Consider the following 27916-nt stretch of genomic DNA (forward strand, 5'->3'; position numbering starts at 1 on the left):
TGTTTGGTCACGTGACAGCTGCAGCAGTTGTCAACTGTGATGATACGGACGCACGAGGATGGTGGCTAAAGCCCGCCCCCCACGCAGCTCATTGGACGCTTCACATCTGTCTAGGGACCATCAACGAAGAGGAGCTGAAATGGTTTACAATAATAATAATAATAATAATGATAATAACAATTAGTATTAATAATAATAATAACAATTATTATTAATAATAATGATAATAATAATAACAATTATTATCAATTAATACTAATAATAATAATAATGATAATAATAATAATTAATAATGATAGTTCATTGCACTGCTGTTCCCATTCGGTTCGGTTTGACAGACAGTGGGTGAATAAACGGGTAAAGTCACGATGCTCTCGGTAGTTTACTCTCATACAAGCAATCACCACAAACAATAAGCAACATCTGGACATCACTGGGAACTTGGCAAAACGGACAGAAATGATTATCTTAGAGCAGATATATATATATATATATATATATATATATATATATATATATATATATAGATAGATAGATAGATAGATAGATAGATAGATAGATAGATAGATAGATAGATAGATAGATCGATAGATAACTGCAGAACAATGAATTTCAAAGTTTGCATGTATATTGCGTGTGTGTGTGTCTGCGTGTTTGTGTGCATGTGCATATGGGTTTCCGTCCTCTCCTTCCAAGAAAGCCCTGTTTGTTGAGATAACCATTGGTGCACTAATTCAAGAGACAGCCACACCTGGCCAACTCCTCCACAGAGGTCAAATCTCTGTTTATCATCTTGCTTTGTGTCCCCATCATATACCTCCACCTGTGGTGTCTCCATCTGCAGCGCCCCAGTCCTCATCCCTCATATCGCCCAATAAAAAAAAAAAACGTAAAGCGGGAACGCACTCACACACGCGCGCACACTCGCGCACACACGCGTACACTCGCGCACACACGCGTTCGGGCGAACAACACTTTATCCAGAGCCCCTAGACTTTGAATCCCTAGCTCCGCCCTTCCAGCAAGCGAACCCACCTTGCTCACAGAGCGGCAGTGTGAGCGAGGCGAGAGGGTTGAGAGCCAAAGAGGGGGCGAACCGGGGGAGAGAGGGTCAGGACGCGCGGCACGGAGCACGAACACAACACAACACGACACCACACCACACGCACACGACAGGGGTGGGTCGCACGCGCGCGCGCGCACGGAAGGTGGGGGAGTGGGAGGAAGTTGCTGTTTGGACCTCCGAGAGTTTGTTACGGGTCCGCCGCAGAAGAGGAGCGCTGGATATCGCGTCAGCAGATGTGTATGTAGAGGAGAGGAAGCGCTGCTCTACGGCCAAATTTGGAAAGGGTGGTCGGCGGCGGAGGAGAGAGAGAGAGAGGGGGCTGATAGGACAGAGAGAGGGAGGGAGAGAGAGAGAGAGAGCGATGCGAGCGAGCGAGCGAGAGAGAGAGAGAGAGAGAGAGAGAGAGAGAGAGAGAGAGAGAGAGGAGAGAGATAGAGAGAGAGAGAGAGAGAGAGAGAGAGAGAGAGAGAGAGAGAGAGGAGAGAGAGAGAGAGAGAGAGAGAGAGAGAGAGAGAGAGAGAGAGAGAGAGAGAGGGTGTGTGTGTGGTGGTGGGGAGGAGGAGGGGGTGGGAGTGTAATTCCCCATTCGGTTATCGGTGCGTCGCGCAGTCGGACTCCGGCGCTGCTGGTGATGCCTGCGGTTCGGGAGTCGCCGCGCGGCTGCAGGAAAACAGGGCGTCGGGGGATGATGTACCGTCGGCACCATGGCAAACGGAACCGGCACTATTATGCTGAAGTGCGTCGTGGTGGGAGACGGCGCGGTGGGCAAAACCTGTCTCCTGATGAGCTACGCCAACGACGCCTTCCCCGAGGAGTACGTCCCCACGGTGTTTGACCATTACGCAGGTAAGACAAGCGGCACTTTTCTCTCACCGCCGCCTCAAGCGGCGCGTGTGGTCCGAGATAGAGCGCGTGCTGACGTTGGGCGCGTGTGTGTACAACGCGACACCGCTATTGTGTGTTTTCTAACGGGGTTTGCGGGACTCGGGTAAAGCCGCGTATACGCGCGGCGGCGCCGCTGGGGCCACGTTCAGTGGGTTTCTGGGTTAAATTCCCCCGTTCCTTCGCTGCCCTTTCTCAAATTGCATTCGCCCCGCATCTGTTGCTATAATCAAAACCACTTGTTTGCCTTCTCCGTAGCGGAGAGGGGTAGGACACACCCCTCCCTCCCTCTCCCTCCCTCCCTCTCTCTCGCTCTCTCTCTCTCTTACCCCCTCACCCCCTCCTCCTCTTAACTGATCCGTGTGCTTTCCTTGCAGTGAGCGTCAACTTGGCGGGAAGCAGTACTTGCTGGACTGTATGACACAGCTGGGCAGGTACAGTTGATTTTAACTTTTGGCTTATCGCCAACATGCCACGTTCTCTCCCCCCCGCCCCCTCTTTCCCTTCCCCCATGTGCCCGAGACCACGAAATATCCAATACTGCCGTCGACACACCCGCAGGCTTCATATTCGGCCAGACGCTAAGCTGCAACAGGTGATGGTTTTCGCACATGGGTTTAATGCCAAAGTCTGGTGTGCCATGGACAGTGGTGGCAGTGAAGGGGTTCAATCGGTCTATTATGCGGAGAACAGGGCTCCTATGTCCAGTAGTGATGTCAGGGTTTTGTTAATAGGCCTGCCTTACAATGTGCCATTCAGCGGTCACAGTTAAAATTGTGCAGAAAATGCACTGCGGCCCGGGCGCGCAATAATGTTTCCACTCAGCAGAAGGCGAGAGCACGCACACACGCGCACTCTCACACGCACACACGCACGCACAAGAGGGTGCACGTGCTCACACACACACAGGAGCAAGCCACACAGATGTGCCCTGTACATACACGCCCGTTCTCCGCCCGACACCCTTTAAGCTCCGTCACTCTACGTAAGACTGTACTCGTATGTCACGCGGTGAATAGCTGACGCTTTCCCCGGGGGGGGGGGGACCGGATTTAACCGTGTGAAGTCCAAACATCCACACCCCACCCACACACACACACCCACACCCGGCCGAAACCGGATCCGGTCACCGGATAAAGGTTAGAAGCGTAGAACCAGGTCGCCCTGGTAAATATTCATCGGTTCTGTTTCGTCGACTCATGAATAGGAGGTGAGGCGCGTGAGCGGTGCATCCCTCATCCGTCACTTAGCACCTTTCACCCCGACAAACCACCTGTGACTCCACTTCTCTGACTAAAACAACCAAACAGATGGTAGTGAAATCACTACTCGGTTGTAACACAGCCTCGTTGTTTATTCGGGGGTGTTTGACTGTGTGTGTGTGTGTGAGAGTGAGAGTGAGAGAGAGAGAGAGAGAGAGAGAGAGAGAGAGGGACAGAGAGAGAGTGAGGGGGAGAGAGAGAGAGGAGAGGTTGTTTTTAGCTTGTTCAGAGCATCTTGTGAAATGGAGAAGTCTCTGCAGATCTCTGCTGCGGGCGCCACAGTCACCAAGAGTTGAGTTACTGCTCTTCAAACACAGCCCCTCCGCCCCACCTCGCCTCCCTCCGCCCCACCTCGCCTCCCTCCACCCCACCTCGCCTGACCTCTTTGTGCCGAGCACAAGGCCAGCTGGTAATGTTTATAGCTTCAGCATCTGATCAAAGACCCGACGCCCCCGAGAGAGAGAGAGAGCGAGAGAGAAACTTAAAGAGGGAGAGGAAGAGGGAGAGACAGGGAAAGAGGAAGAGAGACTGAGGGAGGAAGCTAAATAGAGTGTTATTGGGGGTTGGGGTGTGTGTGTGTAAATGTATACGTGTGTGTGTGTGTGTGTGTGTGTGTGTGTGTGTTGGGGGGGGTCTGCTCTAGAATCCTGTAATTCAGCTCACAGGAGGGTCCAGCATGTGAACCTATTCAGTCCAAATACTCATCAGTTTCACTTTCCTGAGTCTGTCTTTCATAATCTCTCTCTCTCTCTCTCTCTCTCTCTCTCTCTCTCTCTCTCTCTCTCTCTCTCTCGCTCTCTCTCACTGTTTCTCTTTCACTCTTTCATCCACTTTCTATGTCACCAACTTCCTCTCACACACACCCCCCACCTCTGGTCTATGCTATATGCCACACATGTTTTATTGGCTTCAAGCACTCTTTAATATTTATATATTCCCCCAGCGAGACTGAAGCTCCCACAATCCTTTGCTTGCTTTGTCACGGGATCTCGGCGGAGGCCAAAAGAGCTTTGAGATACACGGTCGCCGTGCCCTCGTTTGACACCGCTTCACACGCCGGAGCCGCACGGTCACAGCACGGCACTGGGTTGCGGGTCGCTGTGCTTTTTCTCTTGCCGACGCCAGTCGCCTGCATGCTATTGTCTTTGAGCTGCCACAGCACGCCATAGGGGCTAGCCCCGCTGAATTATCCACGTGGAGGGTCGGCAAAACCCGTTTGCCAAAATGTGACTGGCAAACAGAGGCAAAGTCTTAACTTGTTCACTCATTCATCCTCCCGCTGCTCCCGCTGCTGCTGCTGCTGCTGCTGCTGCTGCTGCTGCTGCTGCTGCTGCTGCTGCTGCACCCCCTGAAAACGGAGCTGCACTGCCAGAGAACAAGCAGGAGGGAACAGGAAGAGGATGCTAAGTGCTGTGGTTCCCATAGCAACGCTGGGGGGGAAATACAGGCGCGCGAACCTGTCGGGTATGTGTCCCATGGCTTCCACTCGGCCGTTTGCCTCATTTGTTGCTGCCGAGTTGCTCTTGCCACTAAATACTCCCACAGCGCCGCCCATCCCGTCACCACTCTTGCCAGCCATGTACCCCCCCCCATTCATCCTCGTCTGGTACGTTCGGATGAGGCGTCTGACTCAGTGACCCAGAGTTGTCTGGTGACCCCCCCCCCCACAACCACCACCACCACCCCAGACGTCCCAGTGGTGGAGGGCGAAGAAGTGGGGTGAGCAGGGGGATAGACAGAGTATGCCATGCTCATCCAGAGAAATCTGACGACAGCGTTTTGGAAAAGTTTGCCGTCCACACTGAAACACCAAAACACCAGAAAAGCCTCTTTTGCTTGGCCTGCACGGGCAACCTGAGCCGGCGGTTTATCGTCAGCTCATCTAGCTGGTGATTGTCATGTTATCAGTCATCAGATGACAATCATCCGACAGTGTTTTCAAAAATCTGCGCTTTTCTTTCACGCTTCTTTCAGAATTTATCCATTTTGGGGAGCGTTTTTGAAAAGCTCCATTTTTGGTGGTTTGAAAGTGTTGCGTTGGCGTGGCCGGAAGGTCAGAACGGAGAGACAAAGATTTCTTTCAAATTTGGTCCATGTTATTGAGGACGCACTCGTAAATGACGCTGCCCATCCCCACTTATCTGGAGAACAGCAGCCCTGCAGGCACACCTTGCAGCTTCAGATTTTGAGTGACACTCCGAAAGTATCGCGGAATCATCATTAATGGGCCCATAAAAGAATAGATATGAGCACTACTCGCCCCTTTAGCGCAGAAGTTGTACTCTCTTCTTTCTGGAAATTGTACAGATTTTCAAATTGGAGCAGGCCACTTAGACGATAGCATCTGTGTCTGGGCTTGCTTGCTTAGTCGGCGGCCATGTTGGAATAGGCGTCAGACTCTGTGACGTAGCTAGTTAAGGGCTCTGAGGAGGAGAATGGGGAGAGAGAGAGAGAGGGATAAAGAGGGTAGGATGAGAGGATGGAGGAGGGAGTGACTCATTCATATGTGACTGAGTCAATAGCACACGCTCACACAGCTGAGCTGACACACTAGCCCAATGACTGTGCCGAGCGTCACCCCAATGTATCAAGAAAAGTTGGTTTGAATAGATTCTGTTTATTAACAGCTCTCTCTCTCTCTCTCTCTCTCTCTCTCACACACACACACACACACAGACACACAACTTCTGCCCACCCCTCACTGACAACCTCCATTCCTTATCCCTAACCTTAAGCATCATGTCTTTATGCATGCTCAGTAATCCAGGTAGGAAAACACAGAAAGTTGAATCAGTTCATCTGGACGCAAGGTTTGTTAAGAGAGATACATTTCATCACTCATCTAAGTGACCTCTTCAGTCTCAGGGGACTACAGGTGTCCCCACCCTTGTAAACAATACAGTGGCGTAATGACCGAAACCAATGATCGGTTTCATCAGAGAGAGTTGAATCAGTTCATCTGGGCACAACGTTTAGCGAGAGAAATGGTATTTGCATATGAAACTGATCGTTGGACCATGACCATAGGTGAGGGTTGGAACAAGCTTTGGGTCGTGACCGAAAGGGTGAGATCAAGGATACAAGTGACTGAAATGCGTTTCCTCCGTAGGGTGTCTGGGCTCAGCCTTAGAGATAGGGTGAGGAGCTCGGACATCTGGAGGGAGCTCGGAGTGGAGCTGCTGGGAAGGAGCCAGTTGAGGTGGTTCGGGCATCTGATTAGGAGGCCTCCTGGGCACCTTCCTTAGGAGGTTTTCCGGGTACTTCCAACTGGGAGGAGACCACGAGGTAGACCCAGAACTCGCTGTTGGGACTACATGTCCAGTCTGGCCTGGGAACGCCTTGGGATCCCCCAGGAGGAACTGAAGGGCGTTGCTGGGGAGAGAGACGTCTGGAGTGCCCTACTTAGCTTGCCGCCACTGTGACCCGACCCCGGAGAAGCGGCTGATGACGAGATGAGATCAGATTGAGAGACTGGTCGTTGGTTTCAGTTGTTGTGAAACTAGTGTTTATAAAGGGTGGAGATACCTGCAGTCAGTCTAGACTGAAGAGGGCACTTAGATGAGTGCTGAAACGTGTCTCTCAAGAAACATTGTGTCCAAGTAAACTGATTCAACCTTCTTTGACCTAACCATCATGACTACGTGCCTAGCTTTAACCCTTCACCCTAACCTTAACCCAATCACAACTCTACCCTTAACCCTAAACCCAAGTCCTAACCCTAAAATAGACCCCTTTTCTCACGGGGACCCATAAAATGGTTTCTAAATATAACACACATAAAAACACACGTGTGCAGAAGACAGACACACAACAAACCCACAATAGCACACACACAATCACGCTGCTTCTCTTTCCCCGGCACTCATTCCTGTCTCTTCTCCCGGTCATAACATTTTCTGCACACCCTGCAGTACGTATTGGAGATAGTGTGTTAGATAATGTGTTGTGCGTGGACTTGCTGACGGTCCTACAGCGTCGGTGTGAGAAACAGAGAGAGAACACACAATAAAATCGGTGGCGGCGTTTATCTAGAGCCCTTTAAAAAGCCACTGGCAGCTATTTTGTGTGAGTGGCCATTTAACCATGGCGGTGTTGCTGCCTTTTTACGCTAGCTTTCAGCTATGTCAAGAGTACACACTGTGGGCTATTCAACATGCACCGATGAGTATCAGGGAGCCGATTGGATCTCGCGAGGCGGCGTGTTGGGACTGCGCTGCCGAAACACAGTGAGAGACAGCGCCAGGTCCCTGAGAGCCTCCGGGACTGTTTACAGTAAAATGCTGAGTGGCTTACACTGTGTTGCTTTATGTCTGCGCCTCGCTGGGGGATCGCAGGATACGCTCGGTCAGGAAGGGGAGCAAAGGTCACGGGCGCGCACGTGGGCGCGCGCGCACACATAGACACGTTCGATCTCTTTGACATGCATAGAAAAGCCACGTACATTACTCCGGGTTAGGGCTGGGGTTAGGGTTACTGACATCACTCAGTGTCTGAGCGCTCACACATCTGGCAGACATACACTCACATTCATACTCGGTTATATTTACACTTACTTGGTCGTGGGACGTATATATCTCAAGAAAGTGCAAAGCGCATATGATTATGTGCATGCACACACGTGCGTGCATGCACGCACACCACACAAACGCACACACGTGCACATAGGCACATGCACACAGACTTGAATCGTGTGTTAAAGTAGTGTGCATGCAGTTCCCCAATGTTAAAATGGACTAGAAAGTGGTACATTTCATATACGTTTTATTATGAAAGATACATTAAATGCTGAGGTCTTCATGAGGGCTGTGGACAGAGTTTTCCCACTGCCCATAAATGTAAATGTAATACAGTGTTTGCGGAGAATTGTTAGTCCTTGTTTTTAACTCGCTTGAAGTACTAAAAGGTTACAGAAAGTTGAATCAGTTCATCTGGACACAGCGTTTATTGAGAGAGAAAGAGTTCATCACTCATCTTAAGTGACCTCTTCAGTCTAAACTGACTGTAGGTGTCCCCACCCTTATAAACACTGCAGTTGCGTAACCACCGAAACCAACGATCAGATTCATACGCAGTTAGCCGTGACCATTAACTAGAGTTTCAATGGCCATGTGTGCTATTCCCATGTACTGTGTACTGTGTACATAGAGACATAGATATATATATATAGTACATAGATAGTACATTTATGTACAATATGGTAGTCTGCAGCCCTCCCCGGATCATCGGAGGGGGTGGAGCAGCGATTGGGACGGCTCGGAAGAGTGGGGTAGTTGGCCGGATACAACTGGGGAGAAAAAAATCCAAAAAAGTTTGAAAAGTGCTATGTATTCATGCTCTGATTGTAAACATGAAATCCTGTAGTTATTTATAAGGGAGAGGTTGAGTAATGCGTAATTAAAAAAAATTTATTTTCTCAAACCAATCTTGCTCTCGTGCCTTTGCGTTGCCCAGTCCACTCAAAGAGCAGGTGCAAAGGCCCTGCAGCATGGCTTCATATAGCTGTTCCAGTCTGCCATAAGGTTGATATATCTTAAAATCATTACACGGGAAACAAAAGTAATACATTTACACGAGTGATCGACTGCTGTTGGCTTAACTTGAGCTATCGACCTCATTTGCATAACAATTTCCCTTAACTGATTTGCATGAGAATAAGTCATCTCTGAGGTATCTTTCCTCAAATGGCACAATGCTGTTGGGCTGTGCTGACATGTTAGGGGGTCAGAGGAAAAGAGGAGGTGGGAGAATTAGATACGATAATCTCAGCTGCAGTTTGTCTAATGTTGTTCAGCAAAACGTGGCACGTTGGAGAACGGCGTCTAATTTGTTTTGATTTCCAAGAACTTTGACAATAAGTGTCCTGGGCAAGGGAGAGATTGATTGTCCCAGCGAGGTGAGTCATATCTAATGACTGGAGGTCCATTGATTCGCCATATCTTCACGCCAACTACAGACAGCTATCCTCATGTGGGCAGGCTTCGCTGGAGTAGAGTCCCATCGCTCAGCTAGGATCTGACACACAAAGCAAGATGAACCATGAATATTCATACGTCTTGAAATTGGACAGTCCGTCAAAGTGGCTTTATCTTTGGTGGGGACGGGGAAGGCGTCGGGTTCTTGCACAGATCACACTGTGATGCAAATATGAACTGGGAGTCTCAGAGGCAGCCGCCTGTCTGGTTTTAAAAATGTCTCGTGACAATGGCTTCTCCTTAGTGGATATTATGGGGGCGGAGATACAAAGTCACCCCTATCAAAGGCGGTTGAATCAGTTCATCTGGATACAATGTTTATTGACAGATACATTTCATCACTCTATCATCATTCCAAACTGACTGCAGGTGTCCCCACCCTAATAAACAATACAGTGTTACAACGACCGAAACCGATGATCGGTTTCATCAAAGAACGTTGAATCGGTTCATCTGGACACAACGTTTATTGAGAGAAACGTTATTTGCATATGAAACCGGTCGTTGGTTGCGGTCGTTATGCCACTGTATTGTTTATAAGGGAGGGGATACCTGCAGTCAGTTGAGACCGAAGAGGTCGCTTAGATGAGTGATGAAACGTATCTGTCAATAAAGGTTGTGTCCTGATGAACTGATTCAACCTTCTGTGATTTTCTCACCTGGATTATTGAGCATGCATCGAGACAAATTCACCCCTAATTCTCTGTCAGAGAGCGAGAGAAAGATATTCATTGTTCAGCTCCCATGAAAGGACTATCTAGACGAGTCTCCTCTTTCTGTTTTAATGACTTAATTCTCGTTGTCATTTTTTCTAAATGGCTGCCGAGCTGTCCGTCATTTGCATTCGCCCGCTTCGCAGCTCGGCTGTGCAAATGAACAAGTGTCGTAGATAAGCGCAGTACAAAGTTGGTCATTTTCTCTTCCTTTCTTTTTTTTTCACTTTCTCCGTCTCCTTTTCTGTCTTCATCTCTCACCCTCATTCCTCTCTCTTTCCTGGCTCTGGTGGAGAGTAAAAGGGTGTCTGTGTTCAAGCTCATTTTTCATACACTTTAATAATGAATGCATAATAATTTCATGGATGTGACAGGTTGGAGATCATCGGGGCTGTTGCTGTCTACTTCCTGTATCCCTCCTTACCCTGCTCCGTATCCCCCCTTGACCTTAAGCATCCACATGACACACTTCCTCTCCCACCCATCCCCTTCCTTTCTCCAGGAGGACTATGACCGGTTACGGCCATTGTCTTACCCAATGACCGATGTCTTCCTCATCTGCTTCTCGGTGGTCAACCCGGCCAGTTTCCAGAACGTACGAGAGGAGTGGGTCCCGGAATTGCAGGAGTACGCACCCAGTGTCCCTTACTTGCTCATTGGCACGCAGGTCAGTCACTCTAAGGCCGCAGAAACGCAGAGGTCCCAGACACAACTTGCCTCAAAGTTTAAAGACTTTTCTCCCAACCTGTTAATCACCAGGGGTGTAAGAAAGTATTGATACACTTGAGTATGGTGATGCTATCTTTTGCGATATTGTATCGGTTTTCAAAAGCACTGTATTGATTTGTCTTTGTGCATGCTCAATAATCCAGGTAAGAAAATCACAGGGAGTTGAATCAGTTCATCTGGACACAATGTTTATTGAGAGAAGCGTTTCATCACTCATCTAAGTGGCCTCTTCAGTCTCAACTGACTGCAGGTATCCTCACAATAGAGTGGCATCACGACCGAAAACAACGATCAGTTTCATATGCAAATTACCGTGACCATTAACTAGCGTTACAATGGCCGTGCGTACTAGTCACAGAGGATCGGGGAATGGTTGCGATCACGTCGTTGTAAGCTTGAAATAATTCGCTACATTGGTGTCAGAAGTGGGATGGTGAGACCGTGAGGCCATGGGAAGCACATGTGCCCAGAGGTGTGAGGGAGCTGGTATGCTGAAGCATGGGAACGCACTTCCCGAAGGAGGGGGGGGGGTAGTGTAACGAGCATGAATGAGTAGACTCGCTAGCCCTTGGCTAATGGGTTGGACCCTTAAGTTGACTGGTTAGTGCAGTCGCCCACGGTGTGGGCTATCTGGGTTCAATTACCGGCTGTGGTGGATTCCCAGCTGCCCCCTGAATTCGCTACTTCAAGGCCCTCCCCTTCATCTGGACACAACGGTTTATTGAGAGAAACTTAAAGAGATGTTTTTGTGCATGCTCAATTGTCCAGGTAAGAAAATCAAAGCAGGTCGAATCGGTTCATCTGGATGCAACGTTTATTGAGAGAAGCGTTTCATCACTCATCTAAGTGGCCTCTTCAGTCTCAACTGACTGCAGGTATCCCCATCCTTAAACAATACAGTTACCTAACGACCGAAACAATCGATCAGTTTCATATGCAAATATGGGCGTAACCATTAACTAGAGTTTCAATGGCCATGTGTACTATTCACAGAGGATTGGGGAATAGTTGCAATCACATTGCAATCACGGCATTGTAAGATGGTGACAGATGTACTTTTAGGCACCACCTCAGATCAGGGGTGACCTCTTTGACTCCCCGTTCAAACCAGCATTCCTCCCTATCAAGGATGTGCACATCCTCATCCTTGAAAGAGTGGCCACTGGCCTGGAGATGGGTGTAGACTGTGGAGTTCTGGCCCGATGCCTTAGCTCTCCTGTGTTGTGCCATCCTGGTGGCCAGAGTCTGTTTAGTTTCAAGTCACGGCAATCCTCCTGGCACTTAACAGCGTACACTATATTGCTCTGTTTGTGCCAGGGGACCCGATCCTTGGGGTGGACCAATTTCTGGCAGTGTGTTTTGGGGTTGGAAAGCAACTGAGACACGGTGTTCGGAAAATATGCATCTCAACTGTTCAGACACTCCCGCCACATATGGAATCACCCCTGGTTTACCCTTAGGCAGCTGTTGTCCTTCTCCTCTCTTCGATCGGCTGATGCACTGTTTGGGCGTCTTCCTGGCTTTGACAAACACCCAGTTAGGATAACCACACTTAACCAGGGCCTGTTTAACATGGGATTTCTCCCCTGCCCCAGTCGTTGGTGGGGACGTTGTCAGCTCGGTGGTACAGCATCCTGATGACTCCTAGCTTGTGCTCCAGTGGAAGATGAGAGTCAAACCTTAAGTACTGATCAGTATGTGTTGGTTTACAGTAAACATCAGCCATCAAATGTGCCCCATCACCAATTGCAATTTCACAGTCTCAGAAGGCTAACCGGTCATTTTTCACATCCTCCCTGGAGAACTTGATGTGGTTGTCCACAGAGTTAATGTGGTTGGTGAAATGTGGTACATCCTGAGATTTTTTTTAACCCAGGTGTCATCCACAAATCTGAACCAATGGCTAGACTCTCAAATCCTCTGTGAATAGTACACATGGCCATTGTAATTCTAGTTAATGGTCACATGCATATTTGCATATGAAACTGACAGTGGTTTCGGTCGTTATGCCACTGTATTGTTTATAAGGGTGGGGATACCTGCAGTCAGCTGAGACAGAAGAGGTCACTGAGATGAGTGATGAAACGTATCTGTCAATAAACATTGTATCCAGATGAACTGATTCAACTTTCTTTGATTTTCTTACCTGCATTATTGAGCATGCATAAAAACATATTGAGAGAACCGTTTCATCACTCATCTCAGTGACCTCTTCTGTCTCAGCTGACTGCAGGTATCCCCACCCTTATAAACAATACAGTGGCATATCGACCGAAACCACTGTCAGTTTCATATGCAAATATGCACGTGGCCATTAGCTAGTGTTACAGTGGCCATGTGTACTATTGATCGGGGTTTTGGGAATGGTTGCAATCACAGCATTGTAAGATGGTGACAGATGTACTCTTAGCCCCCGCTACTTATGAGCCCCTGAAATGAGATCCAGGCAGTGATGACAAGGAAAAAAAGGTGATAAGATTATCTGAAGCTGTTAGAACAGGGCAATGCTATTGGCATAATTTTGTACCATCTATTATACCGAGGGGAAGCTACACCTAGTCTGTATGGGTTACCTAAGATACATAAACAGGATGTGCCATTACGGCCTATTGTTTGTATGATTAACTCAGTGACCTATAACATCTCTAAGTTTCTGACATCTATTCTTAACTCGTTGGTAGGCAGTGATGAACATCACATTCAGAACACTATGGATTTAGTGGGTAAGGTGAGGGACATCATTATGGAGGGGGGTGAAACAATGGTCTCTTATGATGTGAAGACTCTCTTCACGTGTGTTTCTGTTGATAAAGCAGTAGTCTGTCTGAAATTAAAGGATGACCCCACCCTTAGCAATAGGACCACCCTTAACACTGACCAAGTGTGTCTGCTCCTCAACTTGTGTCTTCAGTCCATGTACTTCACATACAGGGAGCAGTACTATAGGCAGAAGAAGCATGGGTGTGCTATGGGTTCACCTGTCTCACCTGTAGTGGCCAACTTGTATATGAAGGAAATGGAAAAGAGGGCTCTGATGTCCTATCTAGGGACACCACCTAGCCATTGGTTCAGATTTGTGGATGACACCTGGGTTAAAATTAAATCTCAGGACGTACCACATTTCACCAACCACATCAACTCTGTTGACAACTACATCAAGTTCTCCAGGGAGGATGTGACAAATGACAGGTTAGCCTTCTTAGACTGTGAAATTGCAATTGGTGATGGGGGACATTTGATTGTTGCTGTTTAATGTAAACCAACACATGCTGATCAGTACTTAAGGTTTGACTCTCGTCATCCACTGGAGCACAAACTAGGAGTCATCAGGACGCTTGTATTTTCCAAGCACGGTGTCTCAGTTGCTTTTGAACCCCAAAACACACTGCGCCAGAAATTGGTCCACCCCAATGTACGCTGTTAAGTGCCAGGAGGATTGCTGCGACTTGTACATCGGGGAAACCAAACAGATGCTGGCCAAGAGGATGGCACGACACAAGAGAGTTGACACGTCAGGCCAGGACTCCGCAGTCTACACCCATCTACAGGCCAGTGGCCACTCTTTCAAAGGTGAGGATGTTCACATCCTTGACAGGGAGGAATGCTGGTTTGAACGGGGAGTCAAAGAGGCCATCTATGTGATGAGGGAGCGACCATCCCTGAACCGAGGGGAGGGCCCAAGAGTACACCTATCACCATCATACAATTCTGTGATTGCAACTATTCCCCAATCCTCGGTGACTAGTACACATGGGCATTGAAACTCTAATTAATGGTCACGGCAATTTGCCTATGACACCAATCGTTATTTTCGGTCGTTATGCAACTGTATTGTTTACAAGGGTGAGGATACCTGCAGTCAGTTGAGACTGAAGAGGTCACTTAGATGAGTGATGCAACGTTTCTCTAAAGAAACTTTGTGTCCAGATGAACTGATTCAACTTTCGCTGACACTGAGCTGATTCTTAAGATTCTAACCAAAGAGGCATGGCAGCCGCACTAGTTCACTATGTTGTTTATGTTTCTGACCACTGGGTGGCAGGTGCGGTGCTGTAACCATAGACTGTATAAAAAAGAGGGACGTAGCGCCTGTGATGTCACTCGTTAGTTTCTGGAGGGGCATTTTGAAGCCTAAAGTTTGGCTTTATGCTTGCTGCTGTCTAGTCAGCTGCTGAAGCCAGAAAATCAGCATTTGGGAAGCAGGATGGACCATGAGGTAAACCGGGGTGAAACCTATGTGACAGACAGGTTGACAGACCTGTCAATCAAGGCAGATATGCCTCAACTACCTAATACTACTGCTACTTTTGGCTGCTCACAGTTATGGGTCACCACAGCAGATCTTGTTTCCATTTCTTCCTGTCCTCTGCATCTTCCTCTGTCACACCAGCCACCTGCAGGTCCTCCCTCACCACATCCAAAAACCTCTTCTTCAGCCTTCCTCTTTTCCTCTCCCCTGGCAGCTCCATATTCAGCATCCTTCTCCCAACATACCCAGCATCTCTCCTCCACACACATCCAAACCATCTCAGTCTCACCTCTCTTGCTTTGTCTCCAAACCGTCCAACCTGAGCTGTCCCTCTGATATACTCATTCCTAGTCCTGTCCTTCTTTGTCACTCCCAATGAAAATCTTAGCATTGTCAACTCTGCCACATCCAGCCCCACTTCCTGTCTTTTTGTCAGTGCCACTATCCCCAAACCATATAAGATAGCTGGTCTCACCACCATGTTGTAAGTGTTCCCTTTCACTCTTGCTGGTACCCTTCTGTTGCAAATAACTCCTGACACTCTTCTCCACCCAACCCACTCCACCCTGCCTGCACTCTCTTTTTCACATCTCTTCCACACTCCCTGGTACTTTGAACAGTTGATCCCAAGTATTTAAATGTATACGCCTTCGTCACCTCTATTCCTTGCACCCTCATCATTCCACTGTCCTCCCTCTCGTTCACGCATTTGCATTCCCTCTTGCTCCTACCGACTTTCATTCCTCTCCTCTCCAGTGCATACCTCCACCTCTCCAGGCTCTCCTCAACCGGCTCACTACTCTTGCTACAGATCACAATGTCATTTGCGAACATCAGAGTCCATGAAGACTCCTGCCTGATCTTGTCCATCAACCTGTCCATCACCATTGCAAACAGGAAAGAGCTCAGAGCTGATCCTTGATGTAATCCCACCTCCACCTTGAACCCATCTGTCATTCCTACTAAACTTCTCACCACGTCACACTGCCCTCATACATAAATTGCACCAATGTTGCTAATCATCACCTCTCCTCTTAACTTAGCATCCACTACTCTTTCCCATATCGTCATACTGTGGCTGATCAGTTGGGAGGCACGGTGGCCCAGTGGCTAGCATTGTCATCTCACAGCAAGAAGGTCCTGGGTTCAAACCCCAGTATTGTCCAACATTGAGGTTCATCCCAGGTCATTGTCTGTGTTGAGTTTGCATGTTCTCCCCGTGTCTGCGGTGGGTTTTCTCTGGGTGCTCCGGTTTCCCCCACCATCAAAAAGACATGCATGTTAGGGTTAATACTCCTTTCTGTGCCCCCAACTGAGGCATGGCAAGACGAACTGGAGTTGGTCCCCAGGCACTGCATGGCGGCTGCCCACTGCTCCTAGCTACTCAGCTAGGATAGGTTAAATGCAGAGCATGAATTTTCCCACAGAGATTAATAAATTATATCAAAATCCAAAAAAAAAATCAACTTTATACCTCTGTAGTAACTACAGCTCTTAAAAATCAGTACCGGTATGCTTTTACTCCACTCATCACTTCTCACTTTCCAAACATCTCCATGCCTCCACAGGTATGTCATCTGGACCAACTGCCTTTCCACTCTTCATCCTCTTCATAGCTGCCCTCACTTCTTCTTCACTTGCTAATCCACCGCACTTCCTGATTCACTATCCCCACATCATCCAACCTTCTCTCTCTCTCTCTCATTTTCTTCATTCATCAGCCCCTCAAAGTACTCCATCCACCTTCTCAACACATCTTGCTTGTCAGCCCTTTTCCATCTCTATTCTTCATCGCCCTTCGCCCTCTCATATAACTCACCATACACCTTGTCCTTTGTCTTTGCCACTTCTCTCTTCCCTTTATGCCACATCTCCTTGTACTCCTGTCTAGTTTCTTTATCGCTCTGACTATCCCACTTCTTCTTTGCTCTTCTCTCCCTCTTTATACATTGCTGTACTTCCTCATTCCACCACCAAGTCTCCTTGCTTCCTTCCTCTGTCCAGATGACACACCAAGTACCTTCTTAGCTGTCTCCTTCACTATTTCTGCAGTGGTTGCTCAGCCATCCAGCAACTCTTCACTACCACCTAGTGCCTGCCTTAACTCTTCCCTGAACTCCACACAACAGTCTTCCTTCTTCAATTTTCACCATTTGATCCTTGGCTCTGCCTTCACTCTCTTCTTCTGCTTGATCTCCAAAGTCATCCTACAGACTGCCATCTGATGCTCCTTATCTACATTCCAGAACCACAACAGAAGGCATGTCAGTAGTCCAGTTTCCATCCAAATGTATCGCACATTTTTACTGAATTTTCAGAAAATTGGCAAAAGAAAATAGGAATTTAAGCACATTTCCATCCACTACTGTTATGCGAAAATTAGGAGTTGGTTTGTTGAGATAAGTAGTAGGTGGTGCCAGTTCTTCAGTCAAGTGCAGTTATACCACTGCAGAAGATTGTGCAATGAGATGATACAATTAAAAGAGCACCAGTCAAACCTCAAACGAAGGCAAACGTGATGGAATAGCTTGGTGATGGAGAGCCTTCTCCTGGATCGCCACCTTGCCATGGTGGAGAGGCTTGCATGTACCAATGATCCCAAGAGCTATGCCGTCAAGAGCTTGGCTCCTGGTTGGGTCATCTAAGGCAGATAGGTGAAGAGGGAGGTTCTAGACGAAGCGTGATCCAACAAAGACCTCAACGGTGGAACTGGTGGAAGATGTCTCCAGGTCACAATGGCAGTGAAGGCGGATAAAGGCTGCAACAGAAGGTGGTCCCCAATCATCTTGGTTCTCCATGACACTGGACTCTGGCCACCCCCTGCCAAAGACCGAGTGGTGGTTGCAGGCGCATCAGCCACTCCACTTAAAAAGCTGTCACACGGAGGTGGCCTCCCATTAAACGGCGGTCATACTCGACGGTCATACTCGATGACCGTCGATGATGACGATGGAGAGCATACTGGACAACTGAAATGGAGAGTTTTGAGCAACTAATATTACAGCGATATGATCTTGGAAGAGTTTTGGCATATATGTTTGTTTCTTGTATTAATTAAATGAACCTCATCGGTCCACACATACCTGATTTTTTCATTTGAGTAACATTTAAGTCACGTGATTTCCATTCATCATCATTTACTAGTTTCTGTTTCCATGCAGTTAGTCATATTTACCTTTTATCGATACACCAACTTTTCCGCCTCTCCAAAGCATAAAAACTTTTTTCGAGATTTTTTTTTTTAGAATTTTAGGTGTTTACACTCAGGTTTTTTTATGCACAAATTAAACTGCGCATAAAAACAGGTGGCTGGAAACACAACTAATATCACACTGTAGATATGACTGATTACTCAAAATTTAAGCATATTGGGGTGTTTTCTTTGACATTTTTCTAAAATTTAGACGAAAAGCTTAATTTATCACAGTGTTTTTGGTATCATCCTATATCACAATATATTAAATCGTGACACTTGTATTGTGATGCCAACCATAACGCCAAATTCTTGCCAGCAGACAGCCCTATTAATCACATTGTTATGTAAGTGATATCCAGGAAACTCTCCTTTTTACCTGCAGTTCTTTTATTTGTGTTTGAAAGGGTAGAAAATGCAAGGTAAATACAAGCATAGGTCGGTAGCTTGTAATATCGACAGTTTAAGGAAAGATTCAGGCGTGTTTGACCATTTATGAGGAAGTTGTGTTTTTGCACCAGCTGTGATTTTGCCACTAGGAGGTGTCATGCAGTCTGCTGGAAGAGCCAATTTTTAAAACAGAAGTGATAAAACGGGTTGCTCCCTCCGGGTTGGGGATGACTTGTTGCCTCAAGTGAAGGAGTTCAAGTATCTGGGAGGGTCTTGTTCACGAGTGAGGGTAGGATGGAGCGGGAGAATGACAGGCGGATTGGTGCAGCATCAGCAGTAATGTTGTGGTGACGAAGGAGCTGAGCCAGAAGGCAAAGCTCTCAATTTACCAGACAATCTTTGTTCCAACCCTCACCTATGGTCATGAGCTTTGGGTGGTGACCGAAAGGGTGAGATCGTGGATACAAGCAGCTGAAATGAGTTTCCTCTGTAGGGTGTCTGGGCTCAGCCTTGGAGATAGGGTGAGGAGCTCGGACATCAGGAGGGAGCTCGGAGTAGAGCCGCTGCTCCTTCACGTCGAAAGGAGCCAGTTGAGATGGTTCGGGCATCTGGTTAGGATGCCTCCTGGGCGCCTTCCTTTGGAGGTTTACCAGGCATGGCCAACTGGGAGGAGACCCCGGGGTAGACCCAGAACTCGCTGGAGGGACTACATGCCCAGTCTGGCCTGGGAACGCCTTGGGATCCCCCAGGAGGAGCTGGAGGGCATTGCTTGGAAGAGAGACATTTGGGGTGCTCTACTTAGCTTGCTGCCACCGCGACCCGACCCCGGAGAAGGGGCTGATGAGAGATGAGATGAGAAGGGACAAAACGCATAAACTGAAATGAGTAAGTCAAGGAGGCGCAAAGTGACTCGGTATAGGCAGCGAGTACAAAGTAGACAAACGGTCAACTTTAGCACAGGAAAATAGCATAAAAACAGCATATTTAATGGCGTTTGATTTAATCACTGGTGAGCGTCACGTGCTTCAAGGCTCGCTCGCTGTGTGCTTAGCCGACATGACGTCAGAACATTCACGTGAGTGTTCGGATAAATTTATTTGAGTTGTTGAAATCGTCGACTTTGCTAAAAACGGACTATCGGAGAAGGATATTTTAGTCGTATGCGCTCATTATTTTCAATCATTAGCATGAGCCCTTAATTCAAATCAAAAACCCATCTTCCTAACTGTATCCCCCCCCCCCCATGGGTTTATGTTCCATTTAACCGGGCAAAAGTAAATTTTAATTATTGACACTTGAATCTGTGTTATTTGTTTACCGCTGGGCCTCCACACTTTGTTCCTAGACCACTCCCCCCCCCCCCAAAAAAAAATGAGTGCTGACTGATGGGCATCCCTCGGTCTGTGTTTCCTGGCAACCACACGCTGCTGGAGCCCAGCGGTGCTGAGGAGGATGGAGTGGGTGTATGATTTATTCTCGCGTCAGCTGATATTTACTGCTCTTTTATCAGTTCCCTCTGCAAATCACTCGCCTCTCTTCAGCCGCATGCTGATGTATACACGCGTCTGTGCGTAACGGGGGACCGGAGCTGGCAAAAATCAAACAAACCCACGTGCAGGTTAATTAGAGCCGCTCTCACTTAAGAGTCGGCTTGATTTGTTGCAGCGAGGCCCGCGCCTCGCGCAGGCGGATGCGTTTGACGTAGGTCATTAGCGAGATATACAGAGAGATGGTCGGGCCGAGCCATCTGTTCTGCAGCTCCAGTGAATAAAAGTGAGGGGCCGATCGCGGTTGGTTTTGAAATCACTTTGCACGAGGGCAGAAAGTGCGGGCCTGCGAGGCGTTGCTTCAAAATGCGGGGGGGAGGGAGGGAGGGGGGGGGCTCGGTTATATAATTCTCTTCTGACAGCTTAGAGCTGTGGTCAGAACCCGATCTCAGTACATCTCAAAGTAAATATACTGCTAATGGCAATACCATGGTATCTGATGTTGACTCGGTTTACAAGAGTTGTATAATTGTCTTCCAGATTGACCTTCGCGATGACCCCAAGACCATCGCCAAACTGAATGACATGAAGGAGAAGCCCATAGCCACTGAGCAGGGACAAAAACTGGCAAAGGAGGTATAAATGCATGCCTGTATACCCCGGGTGGTAACAACAGACAGACAGACAGACAGACTGACTGACTGACTGACTGACTGACTGACTGACTGACTGACTGACTGACTCTTTGTTATCTTACTTAAAAAATTGCATTGCTAGGGTGTCCGGGTAGACATGAGCTCACCAGTTCGAATCCCCGTGTTACCTCCGGCTTGGTCGGGCGTCCCTACAGACACAATTGGCTGTGTCTGTGGATGGGAAGCCGGATGTGGGTATGTGTCCTGGTCGCTGCACTAGCGCCTCCTCTGGTTGGTCGGGGCGCCTGTTCAGAGGAGAGGGGGAACCGGGGGAACAGCGTGATCCTCCCACGTGCTACGTCCCCCTGGTGAAACGCCTCACTGACAGGTGAAAAGAAACGGCTGGCGACTCCACATGTATCGGAGGAGGCATGTGGTAGGTAGTCTGCAGCCCTCCCCGGATTGGCAGAGGGGGTGGAGCAGCGACCAGGACGGCTCGGAAGGGTGGGGTGATTGGCCAAGTACAATAGGGGAGAAAAAGGGTGAAAAATCCACACTGAAAAATGGACGGCTGCTGGCTGCAGACAGTCCAAGGGATCTCCACCTCCATCTTGCTTTAATAAGACCATTTAAATAAGGAGTCGACCAGGACAGCTTCTTGAATAGGTACCAAACGATGCACCGTCTATCTTAAAAAAAAAACTCTATGTATTAGCGGTTCATATCCGTAGACAAGCGGTGATGCATATTTAGCTCCCTTCTAGCTGCTCTGCAGAATGGCGGCCTATGAATAATTGCAGCTCTCAGGTGAAACCGTGGTACCTCAAACAAGCACTTAACCTTTTCAGGAGTTAAGAGCGTCTAAACCGATTTGACCCTCGACACGCCGTCGTTTGCGGCAATAAGCAACGCTTGAAACTCGCTCGACCGTCAAAGGTTTCGTGCAAGTCATGGTTTAATCGATGAGTCATTCAGTTTTTTGGTGTGTGGAGAGGTTTCCACCCATGGAAAGGATGACTCTTACCTTGGATGAGATCGCATGCAACTCTGTCATGGCCCTTTAACTAGCCACCCTCACATTTATCAAGCGCACGTCACGCTTTCAAACGATGAGTAATCGCTTGTTATCGGGACAAGAGGAGGGTGTTGGATAAACTGCTTTGACTGACGGCCCATCCCCTCTCCCCCTCCAGATCGGCGCATGTTGCTACGTGGAGTGCTCGGCCCTGACTCAGAAGGGCCTGAAGACGGTGTTCGATGAAGCCATCATCGCCATCCTGACTCCCAAGAGAAAGAAGGGAGCTCTGAAGAGACGACTGGGACCCCGCTGCATTAACTGCTGCCTCATTACGTGATACACACACACGCACACACACACACACACACACACACACACATAGAGGAAAACACTCAACGATTCACAACCCAAACCTGGAAGGAGGGCGAAAGACAAAGGGGATAATAACGCGTGCGGAGGAGGAGTGACGGATGGAGAAACACTGTTGGACCTGGAAGGGCAGCAGCTGCTGTTAAAGCTGCAGCGCTCTTAAAGAGGCCCTAACTCTCCTCGCTCTCCGGCACCGGGGTTTAGGACGCAGTTTACAACCAAAGGAGCACAAAACCCAAATCAATCTCTTCTGAAAGACTTTCTTTGCAGCAAAAAAAAAAAAAAAGTACCTTCTTTTATAACCATTTTTTTTTTAAATATATATTTTTTTTCTTCCCTGTATGAAATTATTGCAAGCTAGCATTGAGAAACAGAGAATGGACCTTTCAACTTTTAAGCGTTTAAATGTTGGCCCGATGATCTCAGATGTTAGTGTGCCACCACTGGCGGCCTTCCACACCGGAGGGCCCAGACCCTGTTGCGACGCCTGCGAAGGGCCGACGTGTGGAGCCGCTGCAGTGACCTCGCACTGTGGCGAGATGGGAGGACTCACGAGACACTGTGACAGCGCCATTTGAATATGTTAACACTACAAACTGCTTTAGCTGCCCGTGTCCCTGCAGGGCTCGGTGGGCAGGAGACACGGAGGAGCTGCTCATCCTCACACGTTTCAGCCGAACCATGCGAGGCCACCAGGAGGACATACCTGAATCTGGATTTAAAGACAGGTTTTTTTCCTTCTAAACCGATGTTATGTGTTCTTCTTCCTTTTTTTGTAACCATGTCGATGATAAGGTATGGGTGGTTTATCGCTAAGTCTCCAAGCTTTCCATTAGGTGTTGCTCAGCGCGCACAATCCACACAAAAAAATACCGAAATGCATACAGGACATACTACACATCGAACCCCGGATTGTGTCCCCGAGTTCTCGGAGAGCCAGTATCCTCCCATCCCTTATGGGAAGGGAAGAAGAAAAAATGTTTGAGAACCGGTGGCGTGGTTTGCCGACACAGGTTCATTATGCTAATGTTCGTTAGCATAACGAACATTAGCATAATGCCAGCAAACAATAATAACTTGATATCTCAGAAACAGCAAATCCAGGCTGTGCTTTTTATTTTACTTAAAGGATTTTAGCTCTGAAATATACCTTGTTTTTTGCACCATCAATCACTTTATGAGGCCAGAGGTCCGGATGGTGAACTTTTCTTTCCTAGACAGATACCATGCGGGACTACAGGAGGAGCGGCTCTGCCACTCCTCGTCCGAAGCGCAACACAAAATCCAAGGCACCCACTTTAACTGACACGGTTACGGAGATGGTGTGTATCTGATGCACAACGTGAAGCACAGTCTGCGTCCCTTCATGCCCCTCTGCAGGACAGCACACCCTTTCCCGTCCCCCCACCCCGACACGCAACCTAAGCACAGAGGAAGCACACGGCCCTGTCAGGCACGCGGATGAGCACAGCCCCCCCCCCCCCTCCCAATTTATGTTCTCGTACCCCAGCATCCTACTCCTCAAAAAACCCCCTCACTCATCCTAAATCCTCTCAGAAAGGAGTTTACAAGGTGGAGAAGTATATATAGTGATCCTTCGTCTTTTAGCAGCACAGCTGAAACCAAATGCTGCACAGGGACCCCCCCGCCCCCCCGACCCGAGCAACACAATCCCATTTTCCCATGTTTTAAGTGGACAAGTGTAGGTGACGTAGCGACAACAGGGTGTGGCAAATCCTCCTACATATCTGCGGGCTCCAGCACAGCCGCCATCACACTGTACAGCGTTTGGCTCATATGGCTCGAACGGTGCGAAACAAAAAAAATATCCAGGTGTCCCTTCACGTTGCTTTGCAGCCAGACAACCGAGAAAACAGACTCGTTCTGACTTTATATGCATTAGCTATTGGCTTTTTATTTTAAAAAAAATAAAAAAATCATTTTTTTTTAACATCAATCACAGGTGCCAATATTTGCTATAAGACTTGTGTTTGTTTTTAACCTTTCTGTTCGGAAAGATGTGTTTTGATTGATTAAAGCTTTAACGTAAACGGTGCTCCTCTCTCTGTCCCAGCCTGTGGTATATACAGTATGCTGACCCTTGACCCGTCCGGGGGGGAGGGGGTTACAGGGTGACGACCCCCACCCCCCCCCGAGCGAGAGCCTCCTCCGCCTTGCTTGTGTGTTGTCTGAGGGTCCGGCCTTCTGCACTTGGGGATAAGTGGCCACAGATACAATGCATTCTATCGTTGTGGCTCTCCTCTTCTCAATAAACGTGTTTACTGTGTTACTAAAACGGCTCGGAGGGTTTAACTGGGGGTGGGGGGGGTGGTGGTGTGGGGGGGGGGGTCAGCTTGTGAAAAGCATTTACGGAATTAACTTTTGCAGCGCTCGCGCCAGGTACTAGCGGCGTCCGTGTTGACGACGGATCAGAAATCACTGGGTTGACTTGGTAAGCGGGTCAGCGGTACTCAGCGTTGTCATCACATAAAGTGCTCATTTGACGTGTTGCGTCTCTTCCGCAGTGGCGCCCCCGAGGGGTGGCCAGGGGTGGCCACGGCCACCCTGATACTATCCCTGCCCCCCCCCCTCGCTGGCCCCCCCAGCCACGAGTCGCATATGCAGAATATGCTTCTGATTATGCATAATATGCTTCTATCTGATATCTTACATTAGGTGCTGTTCATCTAAATCAATAATGTATATTTTTCTTAACTGTCATATTGACAGTTTTCAACTAGCCTATACAGTATACTACAACAGCAGCATAGAATTCCCGAAATTCAGTCATGGCTTTTGGTTTTGGTGTGCCACCCCAAGATTTTCAGTGGCCCCATTTGGCCCCCCCGAGGAAATTTTTCTGGGGGCGCCACTGCTCTTCCGTGAGGGAGCGGCCATTTAAGCAAGGAGGGTAACGTGGGGAAATACCCGGTTTGATCGATTCGATGCGTCTTCGGTTTAGCTCTCGCCAGACCATGCGTTCATCTCTAAAGCATGAGCGCCCTCTGCTGGCGCAATCGCGACTGTGACCCGTTCTCCAGACACCCGCGGTGCTCCGGTCCACGTTCAAAGCGTTTGACCAGATCAGAGCAGCCAGCCGACCGGTGACGTCACCGAATTTTCCGTTCGGGCATCGAACAGCCGCCGCCGTTCCGGAGCCATCTGGATTCCAACACCTTGTTCAGCGGAAGTAGTGTCTGACAGAGGAGACAGAGCTACTCATTCACTTCCCCCTGCTGGATTTTCCTACCGCAGCTGCCAGCTCGTGTCAGCTTCGCGGTCAGAAAACATCTCTCTCGCTCTGAAATTTGAAAAAAGTCCAGTTTCGAAAAAGTGCCAAATTAGGATTACTGCTGTTACTTTTTTAAGATTTGACAGTTTTGACAGTTCATAGTTTTTATCGTTCATCGTCATCATCGTCATCATCATCATCATCGTCAGCATCATCATCATCATAGGAATCAGGAGTTAAGTTAACAGGGATGGAAATTTGTTTTTTTGGCTGATCACCCGCCAAAGCTAATATTCTGCTTCTGTTGTAGCACTGAGGCCCTGACCTTTGCCCTCCAGATTGTTTTGGTTGAAACGTAATATGAATGTACAGCTCAGTCGGCTGTTTACCTGCGAGTTAACTTATAGATCTAAAGACTAAGAACAATTCCTCCTTCATGGGGCTTTGTGCAAGACATTTAAAGTGGCTATAGGCTATTGTAATTATGACCACTTTTTATGTTTGGCCAAACTCTTTCTGCGTCCTTACAGCTATAATAGTAGGTAGATGCACCAGTTACCTGTTGCCGTCCTACGGGGACAGAACATTTCCTCTGTTCCCGCTCCTGATCAACCAATTAGGCACAAGATGGCCTCTCCATGTGTCTCTACATGCTGTCAATTAGTTTTCGTGTCCACAAGGCTCTTATACAGAAGTGAGGGGGCACATTCTTTTGCAGGACTTCCGCCCAGAATCGGTTACCCCCAACTTTGGAAATTTTGGGAATTTCCATTTACCCAGTGGAAATTTTATTTGCCCGCAGACTATCGGAAAGTAGGCAAGTTTTTGCCTCAGACGAGTTGGATCCTCCTTATACGAACCAGGGTGAGATTTAGAAGAGTCTATACCTTATTTCAGGTACTTTCTATAAAGGAGATAACGCAGACAGTCCAGTTTTGCTATGGTACTCTTCCACCTTAAAGGTGTTATAGTTTTTTTTTCTTGAAAGGTGTTATAGGTCATATTTCAACTTTCCTGTAGCATACAATGACAAGTAAACATTAGCAGGGGTTGCTGAATGGTCCTAGCTGAAATAAAGTAAATGACCCCCCCCCCCTCCCCCACACACACACACACAGGAACATCATTGATGTAAACTGGTGTCTCAACCATTTTGGACTTCCTCAAAATTAACAATTATCTCCTTTGTTTTCTCAACATTTAGGGAGCATTTGTTATCTTGACACCATATGGATAGGTCCCTCACCTCCTCCCTATAGGCATCTTCATTGTTGTCATTCATCCGTCCAATCACCGTGGTGTCATCTGCAAACATCACTATGCTGTTATGATATTTGGCAACACGGTCATGTGTGAGGAGACTGCAGAGTGAGGGACCAAGGCAACAGCCCTGCGGTGCTGCTGGGTTGAGAACTATGGTGGATGAGTGGCTGGTACCTGCTCTCACTGTCTGAGGTCTGCCTGTCAGGAAGTCACATAACCCCTTACAGATAGATTTACGTAGACCAAGGTCCCTAAGCCTCAACACCAGTTTAGATGCCACAATGGTATCAAATGTAGAGCGATAGTCGATAAACAACATCCTGACATGGGTGTTTTTTCCTTCAGTGTGTTTTAACACAGTATGCAGAGCCAGCACAGCAGCTTCCACAGAGCTATTTGACCGATGAGCAAGCTGCAACGGCTCAAGGTTGGCAGGAATGTTAAGATTTATTGATTTTTTCAAAGCATTTCATTATTACTGAGGTCAAAGCAACAGGTCTGTTTGTCATTAAGACAGGATACGGGTGATTTTTTGGGGGGTACAGGCACAATAAGGGCTTTCTTAAAGCATGAAGGAACCAAACACAGTAACCATGACAGGTTCAAAATGTTTGTAAAAACATTTGATAGCTGACTGGAGCAGGTTTTGAGGACACGAAACGGGATACCGTCTGGGCCGGCAGCTGTGCGTGCTTTGGCAGATCTAGAAACCTTACTCACGTCAGCCTACGTCACTTGATGTGTTACCTCATCGCCTGAGTGCCCGACAAGGTTCTGTGTAATGTCTGGTGGTCCCGAGTTACACTCAAAGCAAGCACAGAACCTCCTCAGGTCATCCAGGAGTGAGGCGGTTGTGTAGACCGTTATCAAGTCAAGTCAGTTTTATTTGTATAGACCAATATCTCAAATGGAAAATTTGACTCAGTGGCCCACATCCTGTCCTTAGATCCTCATATCAGATAAGGAACAACTCGCTAAAAAAAAAAACCCTTAACAGGGAGAAAAAATAGTAAGAAACCTCAGGGAGAGGGATCTCTCTCCCAAGATGCAGACGTGCAATGGATGTTGTGTTTACACAATTTACAGAACACAGCACTGAAAGAGGATAACATCATTATAAGATATATGAAGAATGTGATACGGAGGATGCCAAGCAGTGTCCAGATGCCACTGGAACAGCCTAGGACCTGAGCCACATGACTACCATCACCATGTAGACCTGACAGGAGGACAGACTACACATACACACAGGGGAGACTCATGTCACACCATTCACATTCAAGCTGTAAGATCAGACAGGTATGATGGGGGCAAGCACATTTCGGATTTTACAAGTCAGCAGAAGCACGTTAACCAGTCAACTAAAGGGTCTGACCCGTTAGCCAACGGCTAGCGAGCTGGGACGTGCCATCCATATAAGCAAGGTAAGCAGTGCTTACTCAGTGAAAAAAGAAAA

General features: G+C 48.0%; 1 protein-coding gene across 1 annotated transcript; it reads left to right on the plus strand.

The window, feature by feature from the left end:
- The first annotated feature begins 1624 nt into the window (after nt 1–1624).
- On the plus strand, nt 1625–22531 carry LOC130123083 (rho-related GTP-binding protein RhoQ-like). The gene is given in 6 exon segments (XM_056292204.1): nt 1625–1912; nt 2326–2350; nt 2352–2382; nt 10398–10562; nt 20484–20579; nt 21772–22531. Coding segments are annotated over 6 exon segments (621 nt in total). The 5' UTR covers nt 1625–1770; the 3' UTR covers nt 21934–22531.
- The last annotated feature ends 5385 nt before the right edge of the window (nt 22532–27916 follow it).

The sequence above is a fragment of the Lampris incognitus genome, chromosome 13, assembly GCF_029633865.1.
Source record: "Lampris incognitus isolate fLamInc1 chromosome 13, fLamInc1.hap2, whole genome shotgun sequence".
NCBI classification, from domain to species: domain Eukaryota; kingdom Metazoa; phylum Chordata; class Actinopteri; order Lampriformes; family Lampridae; genus Lampris; species Lampris incognitus.